The sequence below is a fragment of the Poecilia formosa genome, unplaced genomic scaffold (genome assembly GCF_000485575.1).
Source record: "Poecilia formosa unplaced genomic scaffold, Poecilia_formosa-5.1.2 Scaffold4, whole genome shotgun sequence".
In the NCBI taxonomy this organism is placed as follows: domain Eukaryota; kingdom Metazoa; phylum Chordata; class Actinopteri; order Cyprinodontiformes; family Poeciliidae; genus Poecilia; species Poecilia formosa.
In genome coordinates, this window is record NW_006799943.1 from 3,971,293 (window position 1) to 3,988,757 (window position 17,465).

Genomic DNA, 17,465 nt, shown 5'->3' on the forward strand with positions numbered 1-17,465 from the left:
GGAAAATGTTTAAAAGTGTAAAAATTTATTCCTCACCACAAATAGATGAGATTTATTCCATTTTCCAAAATATTTTTTTTAAGTATTTTTCTAATGTTTTTCATTGCTTACTACAACCTGAATTCCTCAGTTTTCTTCAAATTTACAATAAATATCAATAATATGTACAAAAAGAAACAGGCTTTAATCGGGCCATATGCATGGATATAACGCAGGAAGAAATAAAAGGAAAAAAAAAAATCGAAAATAAATTTGAACCACATTACCCAGAATGCACCGAGCGGGGTAGACGTTATTTAGACATGAATAGCATAACAGCTAGGCCACTAGCCTCTTCTTAGAGTTTAAATTGGACCCTTTCCCTATTTATTGAGTAACATTTGTTATCTCTTTGACACGGCTGATAGCGCGGCTTTCTGCCACGTATCTGGGGGAGTGAATGAGCGACAGCGACGGTGCTGCTGCTGAGCGGGAAACCCGACCTGCTGCCGAACAGAACAACCAGCCGGTCCCGCTTGACTGCTGCGGAGGTCTGAACAACGTCGACTACTCCAAGGTAAAGCTAGGCAGGCTGGCAGGCTGAGACGCAGCACTGCCTCCAGTTTTGTTTTCTGTCTGACCGGAACACAGCTGGTGGGAGGCCCTCTCCAAAATAAAAGCATGATTCTGAAAACAAGCTTGACAGCTTTCACACACATTTCGAACATGTGCAATAATGATACTCCCTCAATTCACATGTTATGTGGCATATCACCATTCGGAAAGCAGGTTCATGTGTCACCCTTCGGGAAAATGTGCAATACCCTTGTGCAATATTCTGTCTGGGTAATATATGCAGTTATCATATTCTACTATTCTTCCATGGTGCTTGTATGTTTTATATGCTTTGCTCTTTTTAATGTTCACTGCACAAGCGTTAGTAGGGCAGTGTTGTAGGATTTATGCAAAAATGGCCAAGAAGTAACATTGAAGAATCTCAGACCTTGAAAGCGACTATTAATCCAGTGACTCTGGGTCATAATAGAGAAATTAAAAGACTTCTTGTCTAAAAAGGCCAGTAAATTGGAAATAAGACTATCAAATGTAGCTACTTCTACCTTTGCTATTGTTAATAATATGAATCATTAAAAAGTACATTTTTTAGTTTTTGTCTAAATTGAGCTGAGAGTTAAAAATGTCGGTTTGGTTTATTAGGAGTTTGAAATGATTGAAATTATTAACAGAAAGCTCCAGCTTTACCAGATTTTTTTTATTTATTTTTTTCTACTAATGCAAAAATATACACTTGTAAATTTGACATTTTTGGCAGTTCTAGTGCTCTCTATTGACAACATTTTACATGATATCATTATAGAGCTTTTTATTGTGTAGGCTTTAGCTCTAATTTCAGTGGCTTTCTCCACAAACTCAGAATCAAAGAAGAAACCACAATCAGTTGAGTTTTTTCCACCTTTTTTTAAACATCCTGGTGACTCTGAATTCATCAATGCCTTTTTTATATCCAGTCATGCCAGGGAGAAATTACAAGTCCTTGTTGAGCTTGCAGTATCTTTGATAGCGCTGCTCTTCTTTCCCCGACATTGTGCAGTAAAACATGATTCACCCTGGAGCCAAAGTGACTACACTCAACCTAAAGTTTTTGCTCTCACTTTGTCTCAACAGTAGATCATCCTTTATGTAGCCCTGAATCTCATTAGTTAGAGGAGCTAATTTGATCACCCTATTATTGTAGGTCATTTTAAATGATACAGATCTAATTTCTTCCTCTTTTCTTGTTGAACTATAGCAGCAAAATGTTGCAAATGAGTTTGATTTAGAAAATCCAAATTTAAATCCAGAGCATTTATGCCTTTCAAGCTTCCATCCAGCGGTCCATACCCGCCTATCCTTGCTGGGCCATGGTATGATTGCTAGTTAAAGGCCAAGACTGAGGTATTGACCCTGACTGAACATTTATTGTATTAACTGAGAATATGAATAAACATACCGTACCATAGTCCTGCATGGACCTTCAGTTGTAGGTCCATGTAGGTCACTGACCTGTGCCATACTGCTTAGTGGAAATGAGGCATCAGATGGAGAGTCTAAATCAGACAGGTGGAAAGGCTGTTGCCTTAACATTACTCAGTGGGTTAGCATTCATTTTTCTCTGTAAAACATGTAGCAAACAAATCCATCTTTAATGAAGCTAACTAATGAATCCAGGGCTTTAGGGAAAAATATGTTCAATAAGCGAAAGCAACTGTGAGCAGGTAAAAATCTGCAGGTTTATTTGGTCTTTTTAAGTTAAATTGTGGCTTTGTACATCTGTTAACGCTCTTAATCATTAGACTCTTGTAATGGAAGAAAATGTACTTGTACTGTCCCAAAACTGTAATATGTGTCCTCTTTCAGATCCTCTTCCTTTCTGCAAGGCAAATTGAATAGCCTTGTGTGTAAATGGGGCTACACAAATAAACGTTGCCTTGAATTAATAAAGTGCAATGGGGAAAAATCATGGCTTGAAGTAAATGGCCACCCGGGTTTCTAGCAGCTGGGTGCTGCTAGTAACCCAGCTGCTTAATGCTGTTTCTAGTAACGGCATTAAGCTACATCTAACCATTTGTTCCATGGTAAAAAAAAAAAAAAAAAAATGTTTGGTCACTTTTTATGATTCCGTTATTTGTGCTTTGTTTTTTCAGATGGACTTGGTGCCGATTGAAGAATTCATAAGACACATTAACTTTCATGACCCGAACCTTTCCATCGCAGTGATTGCCATCATATTCAACCCTCTCTTCTGGAATGTGGTAAGAATTTGTTGTCGATGTTGAAGCATTAAGGAGAAAGTTCTAAAGTACTTACCCATTTATAAAAAGTAGCAACAACAAAAAAAAAAGATCACAACTGTGTTGCAGTAAAATCCCAATCTCATGCAAATGACATTTCCTCTACATAAATATAGTTTAGTAGAAAAAAACAGGTGAGGCAGAAGAGCATTACTGTCTTCACAAATTCACCAACTTGTGATGAGCATAGCTTATATTTAACAAGTACATACTATACTGTACAGAATTAAATGTCACTTTCATTTAACAAAGTTAAAGGCATCTCCTAAGGGAATAACTGTTTAAATATATGAGTGATTTTTAAACATTATATATTATTTTGCACAATTAAAATGCAGATACATATATTAAGGAAATAATAATAATAATAATAATGGGTTTAAATAAAGCCTCCACCCTAGTAGTATAAAAAAATACATTGCAAAGATGCAATCCTTCTTCAGTTAATCATACTTTTATGAAAAACAATCCTATAGAAAAAATAAAAATAAATAAAATATGTAACAATATAACATAATTTTTTTTAATTCAGATTTTATTGAAAAGTTCATGTCAAAAGCTATTTATACCCTTCACAACAATCATTTATTACAATCGTACTTGGTATCAAACTCTTCTTAAAATGGCTGGCCAGCTTTTTGTATGTCTGCTCTTGTTAGTTTAGGATTAGATGATGATTTGACAGGAGGAAGCCTCCTAACCATCGCCCTAATCTTTAGTCAAGCTAGTAGCAAGTGTTATCTAAATATCATAGCATGTTGTTGTTGAGTTTTCTCTTTCTCCCCAGTAAATGAATACATGTCCTCTGGAAAAACCTTTGACAAACTTCAACCGCTCCACATTTTGCCATGTTACAAACTTCAACATCTTTTTTTCAATCTAATATGAAATTAGTGTAAACTGTGTACGAATATAAAAAGGTAATGGAAACCCCCAGCAGTGAATAATAGCTGAAATCAGTGAATACTTCCAATTCCCCTTAATAAACAATTATAACTTCCAATTTTGTTAGTTCAACCACTTAATTTACCTTAAATTATCTTTGTAAAACAGAACACATTAAAAAAAATACAGAAACGTTTAAAATGAGATAGCCAGTAGCATTGCGGCTAGGAGTTTCACCTTCCAGCAGGACAACCACCACGATTTATCAGAAATTTTTTAAGATTTGTGGTTATGGAGAGGCAAAATGTGGAAACTTCTGTAGGCACTGCATATATTAAAGTGAAAATGCTGTAAAGATAGTATTATATAGGATTTTGTCTATTCTGCTTGAATGTGAATGCTTCTGTGTGTACTTGTTGTCCTTATTTTAAAAGAGCCAGTTATATCTTAGGCAAATCCAGACGAAAAAGCTTTTCAAAATGAATTCCTGCTGACTGAAAATTGCTCGGCTCTCTCTGTGATAAACGACTCAGCTTTTAAAATCCCCTGGCCTTTCCTACCAAAAATCAAAGGGCAATATTTTTACTCCAAGTAAAAGTACTTTTTACAGGTGGTAGCAGTCATAAGACTCGTGACTTTCTTTCTTTGGTTTGACAAAACATGACCAACCGAGTCATTGTTTTTGTTTTTAAATATAGCAAGTTATAGTGATAGGGCTGTAGAAGTTCATTATAGTGGGGAAAAAGATGAACATGGTTTACTTCTGGTTTGGCAGTATTTTGAATCAAGGCACTCTGTGAAAAATACATTTGATAAATCCGACCTCATGATCGTCCAGAGTTGCTAAACTATGTTTACAGGACTCTTTTTTCTTTTTTTTTTTCAAAAATCTTTTCGCCTATATTATAAGAATTTGAACTTTTCTTAAATCCCTCGACTGATTCTGGATTCACAGCTTCATGTTCAGGATAATATGATTAGAGTGCTGTTTAAATAACTCTTTTTTTTAATAGTTTTTTCATCTAATATCTTCAATACATAAAACAAAGGGCTGCAAAAAGTATTGCAAACATGAAATGGAGTTTTACAAGTCTATTTGCCTGCGTAGATTAGTTTTAGATTTTCTTAGCAAATATTGTATCTGAGCAGTCCTTTGCGGATGTTTAAATGCTCACAGACATTAAGATGTCAATTGCAATTTGAGGCCTTTTGTTGAACAGTAGCTACTTTTCAAGTACAGTACAAGTCAGCTAGTGAGCAAATCACACAAAATCGCTAACAACTTCCTAACGTAGACTGTCATGAAGACAAAATAAACCACTCCACGTGTAAGGCATTAAATTTAGCACACATGCAGTGTATACCATACTCCCATTGCTAATTAATAAAAGAGAAAGAGAGCAGAAATAATGAGCTTAAACACTGATGAGAGGGGAGAAGATTAAAAAAATCAAGCCTAATGTGAGGTTAAGAAGGTGTGCTGTGGTTTAATTATTCTCATATGATTCAGAACTAGCCTCATACTGAGTCATTATTACAAGCTAATTATTTAATGATCTCTTGAACCGATATTTTCTTTTCTATGGGGGTCTCTGGCTGACATGACAGTAATTTGCCAAGTTCTTTTGAACCCAGTTTCACCCCCTTTAACAGCCAATTAATTCGAAGATGGTGATTTGATGTACCTCTTAGTGATTACTCGCAATCCGCTGAGTCAGCCCACTATTATCTACAAGAGAAGCCAATGAGGAGAGAGAATGGAGCTGGAGAGCTTTTGGCCTTACACATTACTCCAATTGCTCCTTTTTTTCCCTCATAGTGCGGAAACAGGGTACGCATGGACGTAAATGGACATAATAAGGGTTATACAACCAAAGACTTGAAGAAGTGATGAAACATGTTCACACATGACGGTTATAAATGGATCTTTGAGCCTTTTTGAAATTTGAGAACATTTATCCAGATGAGATAAATCCCTTGTCAAGAAATATATAGGTACTGTACATATTTATTAATATATATAACATTTCAAAATCACCATTGGAACCAGACTTGATATCCTTACTGTCAATACTTTGAACAGCTAATGGGGTCTACCTTCATGTTATCCTTCAACATTTTTCAAGGTTGCAGCCATCCAGCCTCTTGGCTCTACTTATGCTCCTTAAAGATTAGGTTTGATAACTGACATGTTGATGGAAGAAGGTCGGTTTTGTGTTCGTTGACCCATATTGTGTTGATTAGGGCAGGTGTCTTAACCCTGAAGAATCAGCAGACAAGCATTTTTTAGTTTACTACTAGTTGAGTCCGTGGCTTCTTCTCAGCCTTAGAGATGGGGAGAGGAGCTTCATCAGCTGATGGGGAGGTCAGAGCCGCTGCTCTAAGCATCAGAAGGACTCAACTGAGGGGAGTTTTAGCAAGATGCCTCTTGAGTACCTCAATTAGGAAGTTGCCTGGGTTCATCCCTTTGGGAGCAGACCCAATGTATGCTGGGATATAGATTTCTGGGTTTCCCTGAGACTGCTTATAGGACACGCAAAAGATGGTGTATGGATGGATGGTTTGCTAATGGTCCACTAGCGATCTACTCTAACAAAGTTTCAACCACACATTGTTGCTTACAACGTGTGGTTTGTTCAGGAAGGTGTGAATGCGTAATTGAACTCTGATGTGGACCAAAAAAGTGAACTCTGGTCTGCCTACACACTTGGGTTGAAGTGAACTCTGGTGCTGTTCAAATGCATGCGTGGATATAACGGACCGGAGATGGCTCCAAAAGAAGTAAGCGCACAAAAGCGCAGTGGATTCTGGGTAAATACAACCAAAACAAGCGTTAGCAGGAGAAATGGCTCGTGGTCTTTTACCAAAGAGAAAAGAGGGATCTTACAGCTTATAAAATCTCACACCACTCCATTTTTATTTACATTTTGTGAAGAAAGAAATTGCACTCATTGTCTCCTTCAGTGGTTCTTAGTGCTGTGCCACCACAGGTGAGGAGGGGGATCCGGTTTTTCAAAAGGTCTCTGTTGCAATTTTGGTCCCCAATCAAACGGAGACTATCAGGTGTGATATTATTATCATGATTATGGGGGATGGTCAAAGATTGACTTTGCTTTTCGAGTGGTTTTGGCTTTGATTGTTTCCTAAAAAAAATAAAAAATAAAATAAACTACACTGCACATATTTAGGTAACATTTCTACAAAATTTCCTCAAAACTCGGCTGAAACTTTAATCAGCGATTAGGTAAGGGTCTCAGTTAGAGTTCATTTGTAACAGGAGCTTCCTGGTACCCTGTGTGATGTGATCACAACCAGTTGGACGCGCTCATTTTGTATTTGCCAACTGTGGTTTCTCACAGCGAGGCCCTGTAACTGACTGCAACCACCCGCAGTGATAAAAAGTCCCAACAGATTGATTTAAAAACTGTACAACTTTCAGTGGTTTCAGTTTCAGTGGTGTGTTTTTTCAGTAAAAGAAAATGGCGTGACTTGGACTCAGTAATCCATGCTTTTATAACTTTCCGGTTGAATTATTGTAGCTCTCTCAACAGGAATTAACCAGATTGCTGTCACACCCTAATTTAAACCTAAATGCAGCAGGACAATTATTTACATTTACCAAGCAACAAGAATAGATCCTTCTGGTGTTAGCCGTCCTTTATTTCAAGGTTCAGCATGGCTTCTGAACATCATAAATGTCCAACTTGCTGCACCCCTATGTCCCAGGTTGTTCCCTGATATCGAAGCAGATAAAGAAGTGGCTAAGGTTTTAAAACTTGTCCAGATTCTAGTTTTTAAAGGACTTGTGCTTTCTTCAACATAACTGTTCCAGTATACTGCCATGTTTATGATTATATTTCAGTGTACATCAGACAAACACCTGTAAAGTGTCTGTATCTTACCTACTTAGTGGCAGAAACTCATATTCTCCTTACCTAGAGGTATTTTAACTCTTATATCTGGGAACTCAGATGTTCAGAAGTAGGACATAGCAGATTTAGGTCATATTGCACAACCAGTAACATAAAATGTACTAATTATAAAGCTTTTAACATGTTGTAGGAAAGGAGCCTTTAAAGAAAGACGAGAACAAGAAAGCATAGAGGCAGATTTCTAAATCGAGCCGCTCTGCTTCACATATCTTTGTCTCTGCTGACAGATTGCGAATGAATTGAGTGGAATTTGGATTGAAATGCAGTTCATTAACAGCTGCTGCTTTTTAACAACTAAGAGCTCCTATAATTAAACTCCTGATTTTATTTTGACGCAACATCAATTGATAAAAACTACTACTTATGTATAAACATTATTTGCACGACCAGTTTCTCTGCTTTTTAATTCTGCTTGGAAGCTTTTATCTAAACTAGATAATGCTCCTGTGGTCCTTGTGAGCAGGTATAGAAAGTGATGGATGGATCTTAATGGACTTTAAAGGTTGCTGTCTGATTTGAGCTTGCNTTTGTTGATTTGCTGCTGTGTTTGGGAATATTGTCCTATTTCTTGCCCCAAGTCCATGTTCAGTAATTTGTTGGACTGAAGACCTCCCATTTGACTCTAGAACACATTGGCATCATTCTGAAAAGTGTTTGGTTGACTTAGTGACATTACCCTGATCCTTCGGTTGCAAAACAAGATCAAATCATCACTCTTCCACCTCCGTGCTTAACAGTTTGTTTGTGGTGTTTGTGGTTATAGCCAAGCAACATGCAGAGCCAAGCATTTTTATTAGATAACTGGTCATTTATGAGCCAGGCCCAGAACTCAGACCACAACCCAAGAAAGGGTAAACTTTCTTTTTTTGTTTTTGTTATTTTTTTTACAATGATAAGAATGTGCAAGATGAAAGGCAGTTTCTTTTTAGGATTGGATCCCTGGTCAGACTCTATGAAACAGACAGGAAGTGAGTATCGGGGAGGACAAACAGTATGTGCAAACAGAAAGTGATGGGTTACAAAGCAGATGTTGTTTCCTTCGAGTTTCTTTTTGGAGACTTGGACCTCAACAAAGTCAAATCCTTGTGGATGTAACAGTAGAGGATATTAATATGTTTGTTTACTGGGGATTGTTTCACCCACAGATCCGTATAGATTCTAAATGCTAGAAACCAGAACTGAGGACATCAGAGTGGGGAGACCAGCAGAAGGGATAGGTCGATATAGACACACAGATCATCTTAAGATACCATGGACTAATTAGGTGTTATGTCCACAATCCAAACATCAGTGGAAGGGGAAACAGTCTAGATTAGCAACAGGAGAGGCAGAAACGGCAGAACAGTCCAGTAATCAGGGTCCAGGTACATGAAGTGAGGTTCATAACCACAATTAGATTAATTCACAGGGCAGTCAGGGAGCAGAAAACGGGTAAATCAGGAACAAGGACATGGAACCTTGTTCCCAAAGCCTTTGGTTCATCTAGTTGACACTTTGTAAACTTGTGCTACTCCATTCTTTTGAGGGAAGATACTTCTTTCTGGCCGTCCTGCCAAACAAACCGCAGAGATTTTTGTAACTACAGGGTTTAGTATGTTAAATACTGTGCCATGCTAAGGTCTGAGATGTAACTCTTGGATTGTTGCAAACCGAGCTTTGAAGGGTCTGACCTTGGGAATGCATGGACAATTTCTTCTGAGATTACTGCCTGCTGTCTTCTTAGTTGCTACTACAACGTAAACTGAATTTGCATTGTTTGGAAATAGGTTATTTCCAAACAAATTGTTCAAGATTTCAAGGAAATAGCCTATTTCCTTGAATTTAAGGGAAATTTTAGTGCAACAAATCTTTTTGTCTGATGTTAGTAAGCATCTTTTATTTCACAGCTAGCAGTTACTAGGGCAACAGGCATGTGTACTACTGTGTGTGTTCAGTACCTGGAGGGACATCTGATCAAGTGTGTATCCAGCTTGCTAAGACTTTCTATTGCATTGAGGCTGTAAGCATGAGGTCTCATTTAGATTTAATTTTCTCTTGCAGTGTCATAGCAAACTGCCTCAGTCCAAGATGCCCTTTCACTCAAGTTGAATAAGGTCCTAAATGAGATTAGATTAAAGCAGTATTAGATTCATGTCATGGTGACACGTGTTATGCTCCGCAAGAGTTGTAGTAAGCATGTTCTATCAATTCTTTTCTGCCATAGCCTGACATCTCACGTGGAAGTGCATGAACATGACATGAGGCTAAAGATCACTGGATGGGAAGGCAAGTTTAAAAAAGATATTTTTTACTTCAATTAATTTGATTGTGAGCAGTCAGTAGACTGGGTGGATTCAGTTTGGAGAATGAGGTCAGGGCCAAGCTAACCCTCTTTTAATGTAACATGTTTTGTAAATCTAACCGTAAAGCAACCAAATCTGTTGGAGGGAAAACAGTAAAATGAGTTTGTATTCTTAAAATAACACTTGTGAGTCAGTTCCAGCATGGTCTTATGAAAACAAACCTTAGCTTTTGGACAAGGTTCTAAAATTATGCATTTTGTAACGTATCAGTATTGGTCTGATAAATACAACTGGGCCTCTATGAAAAAATATTTATTTTCATCTTGTGGCCATTTGTTTCCAGAGGAGGTTGGTCATTTCTTCAGTCATGTGACAGATATAATGATGCAGCAAAGGATTGTGGGCACTACAGTAATATTAATATTGGCTATTGATGTCATCCCAAATTTTCATATCAATGCATCCCTGATTAATATTGCAAAGAATTGGAACGCAGTGTTTTCTGGCTCATATATTGAAAGTCTAATGAATGTAAATTTTTCATGCCAATAGGATATTCAGCCTGCGTGATGTCTCTGCACTGATTGCCCGTTTTTACACAGAGAACAGAAAAGCCACAAAGTGTTAAAAGCACACACCAGGAGAAAGAAAATATGTACTTATCACAGCAGATATTTTCACAAAAATATAGTAAAAGAATAAAAAAGTAAGAGGAATTTCATTTTTTAGCGTCACTATAATCCCAAGCATTCATCTAGAAAAACAACAGAACAACTTAAGCTGTGGAATGACCTAACCAGAGTCCACAAGTTCTGCAGAGAGTAGGCAGACATTAGCAACATGTCAAATTTATGCTGTATTGATATCAATCAATGTACACAAACTCAGTTTTGGTCAATTCTGGATTCAGGATCAATATCCCAGTGACACATTTGGTGATGGGCAGGTTTACTGATTGGGCGGGTAAGGGTAAGGAGTGCAGTGAGAAACTGAAAACCATTCAAAAAACCAATTAAGGCATGACACGAACAGTCCAGAAACGTGAATCATAACAACAGTGACTGAAATAAACCGTGAAAAGGGCAGCACATAACACAACGTTTACAGTTATAAGCTGCCCAATCACACACATACATACATGGAATAACTTGGTTATGTAAAACTTCCACGTTGCTCTCTCTGTTGGGGTTCTTATTATGTTTGAACAAAAAGAGAAGCACAGCATGAGGTGAAAATCTGCAAATCCGGAGTTTAAATCCTTGAAAAAGAAGAGAATGATTTCATTGTGTGCAGAGCAGATGTACACCTCCAAACACAAGTGTCACGTCTAAACCGCAAAACAAGTTTTTCTTTTATTTCTGAAAAACAGAAGAACAAAGAGATAAGCCACAGAATCCTGATGAATATCTGAATGAACAATACAAAATAAGAGAGGTAAAGGACACCAAAGGCCCACATGAGAGAAAACACTGAAGACGGCCTGATGGGTTGCTCAATGGATATGTTAAGTCTGTCCTTGTCCATGCAGCTGCACGTGTTGCTCATGACTGGATTCTTGGAACTTGCTTTGAAAAATGCTTTTTTTACNAATTAAGCCTTTGTGATTTGGAAAAGTAAGATTTTAAACAGTTGCTGCAGGTCTACTAATCAGACCTGCATCTTGTAGCTTGAAGGAAATTCACATCTAGTGGAGGTTTTACTTTTTTTCTTTTCTTCCAGACCACCTGCTCCCTAGGAAAATCATGTCTTGTTAAGCCTGTAAAAGTGCTGTGTTGTTTAAATAAATAAGCTGCTTTTAGGGCTTCATTCATTTAAATTCTCTGAATAATGAACATCTACTTACAGTGTCTGGGAGCCATTTCGTAGAAAGCTCTTAAATGTGAGTCACTCATCTTATCAAATTATACATTTTGAGGCAAACACAGACCTTGCATAATAACTCAGATCTTGGAGCTTTAACTTCATCTTTCGCTGGTCAAACTCACACAGGCCAATCCTTTCCTCTTGTCAACTATCAAACCTCTGATCCCGATTTCTATAGCAAAACTCTTTGTATACAATGGATATGAAGGCTGCTTCAGCTTTGTGGCACAGTTTGCCATTCTTTTTAATCACCAAGAAGTGTGTAGATTTGAAGTAAAAAGAATAATTCGGAAGTAGGCGATGTGGTTAGAAAGAGACCAAATCAAACTTTTTGTCTTACAGTGACTTCTTAGGAGTGGAAACCTTAGGAACTAGACACACGGGGAGCCACTCATGACAACGAAAAGGCGAAAGTTTTTCACCACTCAGAAATGAACCCAACAAATTTGGACGTGATAGCTACGACAGGGACTAAAGTTAAATTTTTCCCAACTTTGTTTTGCGTTGCTAGCCTGGATTTGCACCCATACGTATATGAAATCGACATTTCACCGGTCGCTCGTCAAGCAATTGTCGCCCCATCGCGCAACTTCATAGGAAATGAACGGAGAGGGAGCGACGTCTCAGAGTTGTAATGTGGCCAAAAAGGTAAGAATGCTTTCTTTGTGTTGTTTTTCTCAATCAGTTGTTCATTTTATGAATTCATAAAATGAACCCTGTGACGGCTTTAAATGTTCCACTTGTGTTGTATTCGATCCATCACATAGGGAAAAAGGACTTCTCGCATGTTCTTTAATAATGTGGGGTATACTTTTCATTGGCTCTGAACACAGTGTACCACAGGGAACAAATACACAGCAAGGTCTTTGAGTTCTTCTGTTTGGTACCAGATCAGGACATACCATACCTTTGGCGGCCACTATGTGATTTCTTTTTTATTTTTTATTTTTTTATCTTTTCACATTGACGTAAATGCTGTCCAGTGGTGGAAATACAGTCAAATATGTTGAAATAAAAGTAAATTCTTGTTTCTTAAAGGAAGATTCCTGTTTGTCTTATGTAAAAGCTTTAATCAGAGGCACAACTGGAGCTGGCACTGAATCACAGGAGGGGAACAGAGTGGATCTGGGTTAGACCCAGGTGCTCAGCAGGGCCAGGAGGTCAGTGTGCCACACTGCCGCTGTGACACATTGACCTCACATTGAAAACAGGTCCGGTCCTGGAGTCAGGCCCCAGGAACTCTCACAACACAATTAAGGCTTTGGCACTCTCTATTTGTTGGGAGCGCTGACATTCTCTGCAGGCTGAACCCAACTCAGCAACACCTGCACAGTGTGGGCTAATAGCGAGTGTGTATACCTGTGTGTAGGTGAGCTGTGATGTGACTCATCCGTGGACTGAACAGAGCCTCCAAAGGCCTCGGGGAAAGTTCACATTGTTTTCTTCTTGTCCCCATGTAGCTACTCTGAATGCCAGCCAGTGCGGTGCTGCGCTCTCATTAGAGTCTGATGCTAATAACAACCTGCGTTCTGATTGCAGTGCTATCATCAGGTGCCATTACGTCAGTGTCGTGTACCATGTGAGGACTGAAGCATAATCTTAAGAGCCACATAAAACCATTAACCGTTGTTTAGAGTCAGATATTGATGTTCTGACTGGTAACCTTTTAAAACTGTTTTCTTTTTTTTCTTTTTTCTTTTGCCTGTGGTGTGCATTTGTATTCAGCCCCTGAGTCAATACTTTGAAAAATCACCTTTCCAATCATTCAGGGGTATGTGGTATGAGACAGAAAACATTCGCCTTTTATCCTTTCAAAGACCATTCTCCTGAGTCCATTCAGTCTGGTTGGAACATTTTATGTTCCACCGAGTATGAATATACATTCAGGTTCACTCATATTAGGTGACTTCTGAAGGCAGTTGGTTGTACTAGAATAAGTTCAGGCTGTCGCAGAACACCAAAGCACTGTAGACTTTTATGATTTTACTTGGAAAGAAATGAAAGTTTATTTTGTTTTTTGTAGCTGTTGTTCCAGACATGAGTTTCCAAACAGCATTGCTTGGTTACGCTGAATTACATTGTTCCTTTGACTTTGATGGCCAGTGCGAAGAACACAATGCAGATGGGGTGATGCCTTACCACAGGGGTTTGCAACCTGCAGCTATGGAGCATGCGCTTTAGCTCTTACTATTATTGAAGAACGTCCAAAAATGCTAAAGAATTTAGTATTGTTTTAAAATGTAAAGGTTACCTTTATATCTGTTGCTGCTGTTAGACCTGAATTTCCCTTTGGAGGGAGGACAATAAAGGCTGTTTTTATGCTATTCTAAGAAAAAAATAGCATTATTAGTTTATCCTTGGCATTTTCATTCAAGCATAACATTTCTGCAAAGAATGAAACTCGTAGTGCAAAGATTATTCTTTTTATGAAGTACATTACTGTCATCATTTCCATAAAATGTTGAATGCCATATTGAAGAAAATGTATTAAACCTAAAAACAAAAATGTAATAAAAATATGTGGTACCTTAAATTCTTTTGACATTCCTTTTAGGAAGGTCTTTTGTATACAAGAATAGGCAATTGTATTATGAGATTCTTCCGAATAGTAGAATTATCTGTTGTTGTTTTTTTGTTTTGTTTTTGTTTTTTTAAACAAGTGCTTCTCCAAAGGGTGTTTATGGGTCAGAAACATTTGTTACAGAAAACAATTTAAAGGCCAGTTATAACTTGCTTACAACTTACTTACTTTTTACATTATTGCTCACAACGTAAAAAGCACGTTTTCTGACTATATATTTACTGCTTTTAAAATAATCTAATGAAACTCCATATTCTCTACCTTAATAAATCAGAACAATCAAGATCAAACTCGAGATTCTCGCCAAGTCAACCATAAGCGAAAGTCAGCATTTGTGCACGTTTCATGTAGCCTTATGTACATATCCACAGACATTTCTTCTTGTGTATCTATAAATTATCTAGGCTTGCTGCTGCCTCTTCATCTTGGCAACATGATGTGCTGTACAAATAAAACATATTTCATTCACTTACCATAAGAGGCATGACTATGACATGTCTAAATGTGTAACAACTTGATTTTGCTCATCACTATATGGCCTTGAGTACTGAAATAATTGGACTCGATTTTGCATCGATAAACAAGTACATCTACCATCCAGAAGAGCCCACACTTGGAGTAGTCCTCTAATCTTCTTTGGCTGTTCTATATAACGGATCACTTCCTGCTGACTCACTTTTGGCATTGGACAGTTCCAGAAGCAGGTTACAGGAGCAAGTCTTTATTCCAAACACATTACTAATGCTTCAAATGTTTCGTTATGTATTCTCAAAAGTTATCTTTGGCAATTTTCACTTTGTGCCTTTTGTTCTGTTTTTTGCTCCGTTTTGTTTATTTCCTGTCTATCATGCTTGCACTATTTTTCTCTCCGTACCCCTTGCTGTTTTTTTCTTTATGTCTGTTCTTCTGCTCTGTTTTTTCAATAATTTCATCAAAAGGAAAATTCGTGAATCACAGTAGCAGCTCTCTTTCTTCCATGTATGACTAGGCTTTGTATTACCAATCGCCCAAAGAGCCCAGTGTTTTTTCTTGGCTTTGTATTTGGTAATAATTTGGTCCCTGCTCTCCTTTTATGGTAGTAGCACTTTTCCTCCCCTATGACTCTTTAAGGTAATATGGTTTGTTAAAAGGTACATCCACTGAACCATTCATCATCTTCTTCCTACTGTGTGTTTGTGTGTGATTCTTGAGATTAACAGTTATTTGTTTCTGCATTGGTCTCTTTATATCCCACCTCAGTGTCAACGAAGCTGAAGCCTGGACTTTGAGAGACCATTGCAACTCCTTAGTTCTTCTCTTTGTTGATTTGCTGCTGTGTTTGGGAATATTGTCCTATTTCTTGCCCCAAGTCCATGTTCAGTAATTTGTTGGACTGAAGACCTCCCATTTGACTCTAGAACACATTGGCATCATTCTGAAAAGTGTTTGGTTGACTTAGTGACATTACCCTGATCCTTCGGTTGCAAAACAAGATCAAATCATCACTCTTCCACCTCCGTGCTTAACAGTTTGTATGTGGTGTTTGTGGTTATAGCCAAGCAACATGCAGAGCCAAGCATTTTTATTAGATAACTGGTCATTTATGAGCCAGGCCCAGAACTCAGACCACAACCCAAGAAAGGGTAAACTTTCTTTTTTTGTTTTTGTTATTTTTTTTACAATGATAAGAATGTGCAAGATGAAAGGCAGTTTCTTTTTAGGATTGGATCCCTGGTCAGACTCTATGAAACAGACAGGAAGTGAGTATCGGGGAGGACAAACAGTATGTGCAAACAGAAAATGATGGGTTACAAAGCAGATGTTGTTTCCTTCAAGTTTCTTTTTGGAGACTTGGACCTCAACAAAGTCATATCCTTGTGGATGTAACAGTAGAGGATATTAATATGTTTGTTTACTGGGGATTGTTTCACCCACAGATCCGTATAGATTCTAAATGCTAGAAACCAGAGCTGAGGACATCAGAGTGGGGAGACCAGCAGAAGGGATAGGTCGATATAGACACACAGATCATTAAGATACCATGGACTAATTAGGTGTTATGTCCACAATCCAAACATCAGTGGAAGGGGAAACAGTCTAGATTAGCAACAGGAGAGGCAGAAACGGCAGAACAGTCCAGTAATCAGGGTCCAGGTACATGAAGTGAGGTTCATAACCACAATTAGATTAATTCACAGGGCAGTCAGGGAGCAGAAAACGGGTAAATCAGGAACAAGTACATGGAACCTTGTTCCCAAAGCCTTTGGTTCATCTAGTTGACACTTTGTAAACGTGTGCTACTCCATTCTTTTGAGGGAAGATACTTCTTTCTGGCCGTCCTGCCAAACAAACCGCAGAGATTTTTGTAACTACAGGGTTTAGTATGTTAAATACTGTGCCACGCTAAGGTCTGAGATGTAACTCTTGGATTGTTGCAAACCGAGCTTTGAAGGGTCTGACCTTGGGAATGCATGGACAATTTCTTCTGAGATTACTGCCTGCTGTCTTCTTAGTTGCTACTACAACGTAAACTGAATTTGCATTGTTTGGAAATAGGTTATTTCCAAACAAATTGTTCAAGATTTCAAGGAAATAGCCTATTTCCTTGAATTTAAGGGAAATTTTAGTGCAACAAATCTTTTTGTCTGATGTTAGTAAGCATCTTTTATTTCACAGCTAGCAGTTACTAGGGCAACAGGCATGTGTACTACTGTGTGTGTTCAGTACCTGGAGGGACATCTGATCAAGTGTGTATCCAGCTTGCTAAGACTTTCTATTGCATTGAGGCTGTAAGCATGAGGTCTCATTTAGATTTAATTTTCTCTTGCAGTGTCATAGCAAACTGCCTCAGTCCAAGATGCCCTTTCACTCAAGTTGAATAAGGTCCTAAATGAGATTAGATTAAAGCAGTATTAGATTCATGTCATGGTGACACGTGTTATGCTCCGCAAGAGTTGTAGTAAGCATGTTCTATCAATTCTTTTCTGCCATAGCCTGACATCTCACGTGGAAGTGCATGAACATGACATGAGGCTAAAGATCACTGGATGGGAAGGCAAGTTTAAAAAAGATATTTTTTACTTCAATTAATTTGATTGTGAGCAGTCAGTAGACT

General features: G+C 38.0%; 1 protein-coding gene across 1 annotated transcript in view; it reads left to right on the forward strand.

Annotated features, from left to right (window-relative positions):
• Positions 1-270: 270 nt before the first annotated feature.
• pemt (phosphatidylethanolamine N-methyltransferase) overlaps positions 271-17,465 on the forward strand; it is a 52,565-nt gene continuing 35,370 nt past the window's right edge. The window contains exons 1-2 of the mRNA XM_007560438.2: positions 271-556; positions 2,682-2,789. Of these exons, the coding sequence (XP_007560500.1) occupies positions 440-556; positions 2,682-2,789 (225 nt within the window). The 5' untranslated portion in view covers positions 271-439. The remainder of the gene's footprint in view (positions 557-2,681; positions 2,790-17,465) is intronic.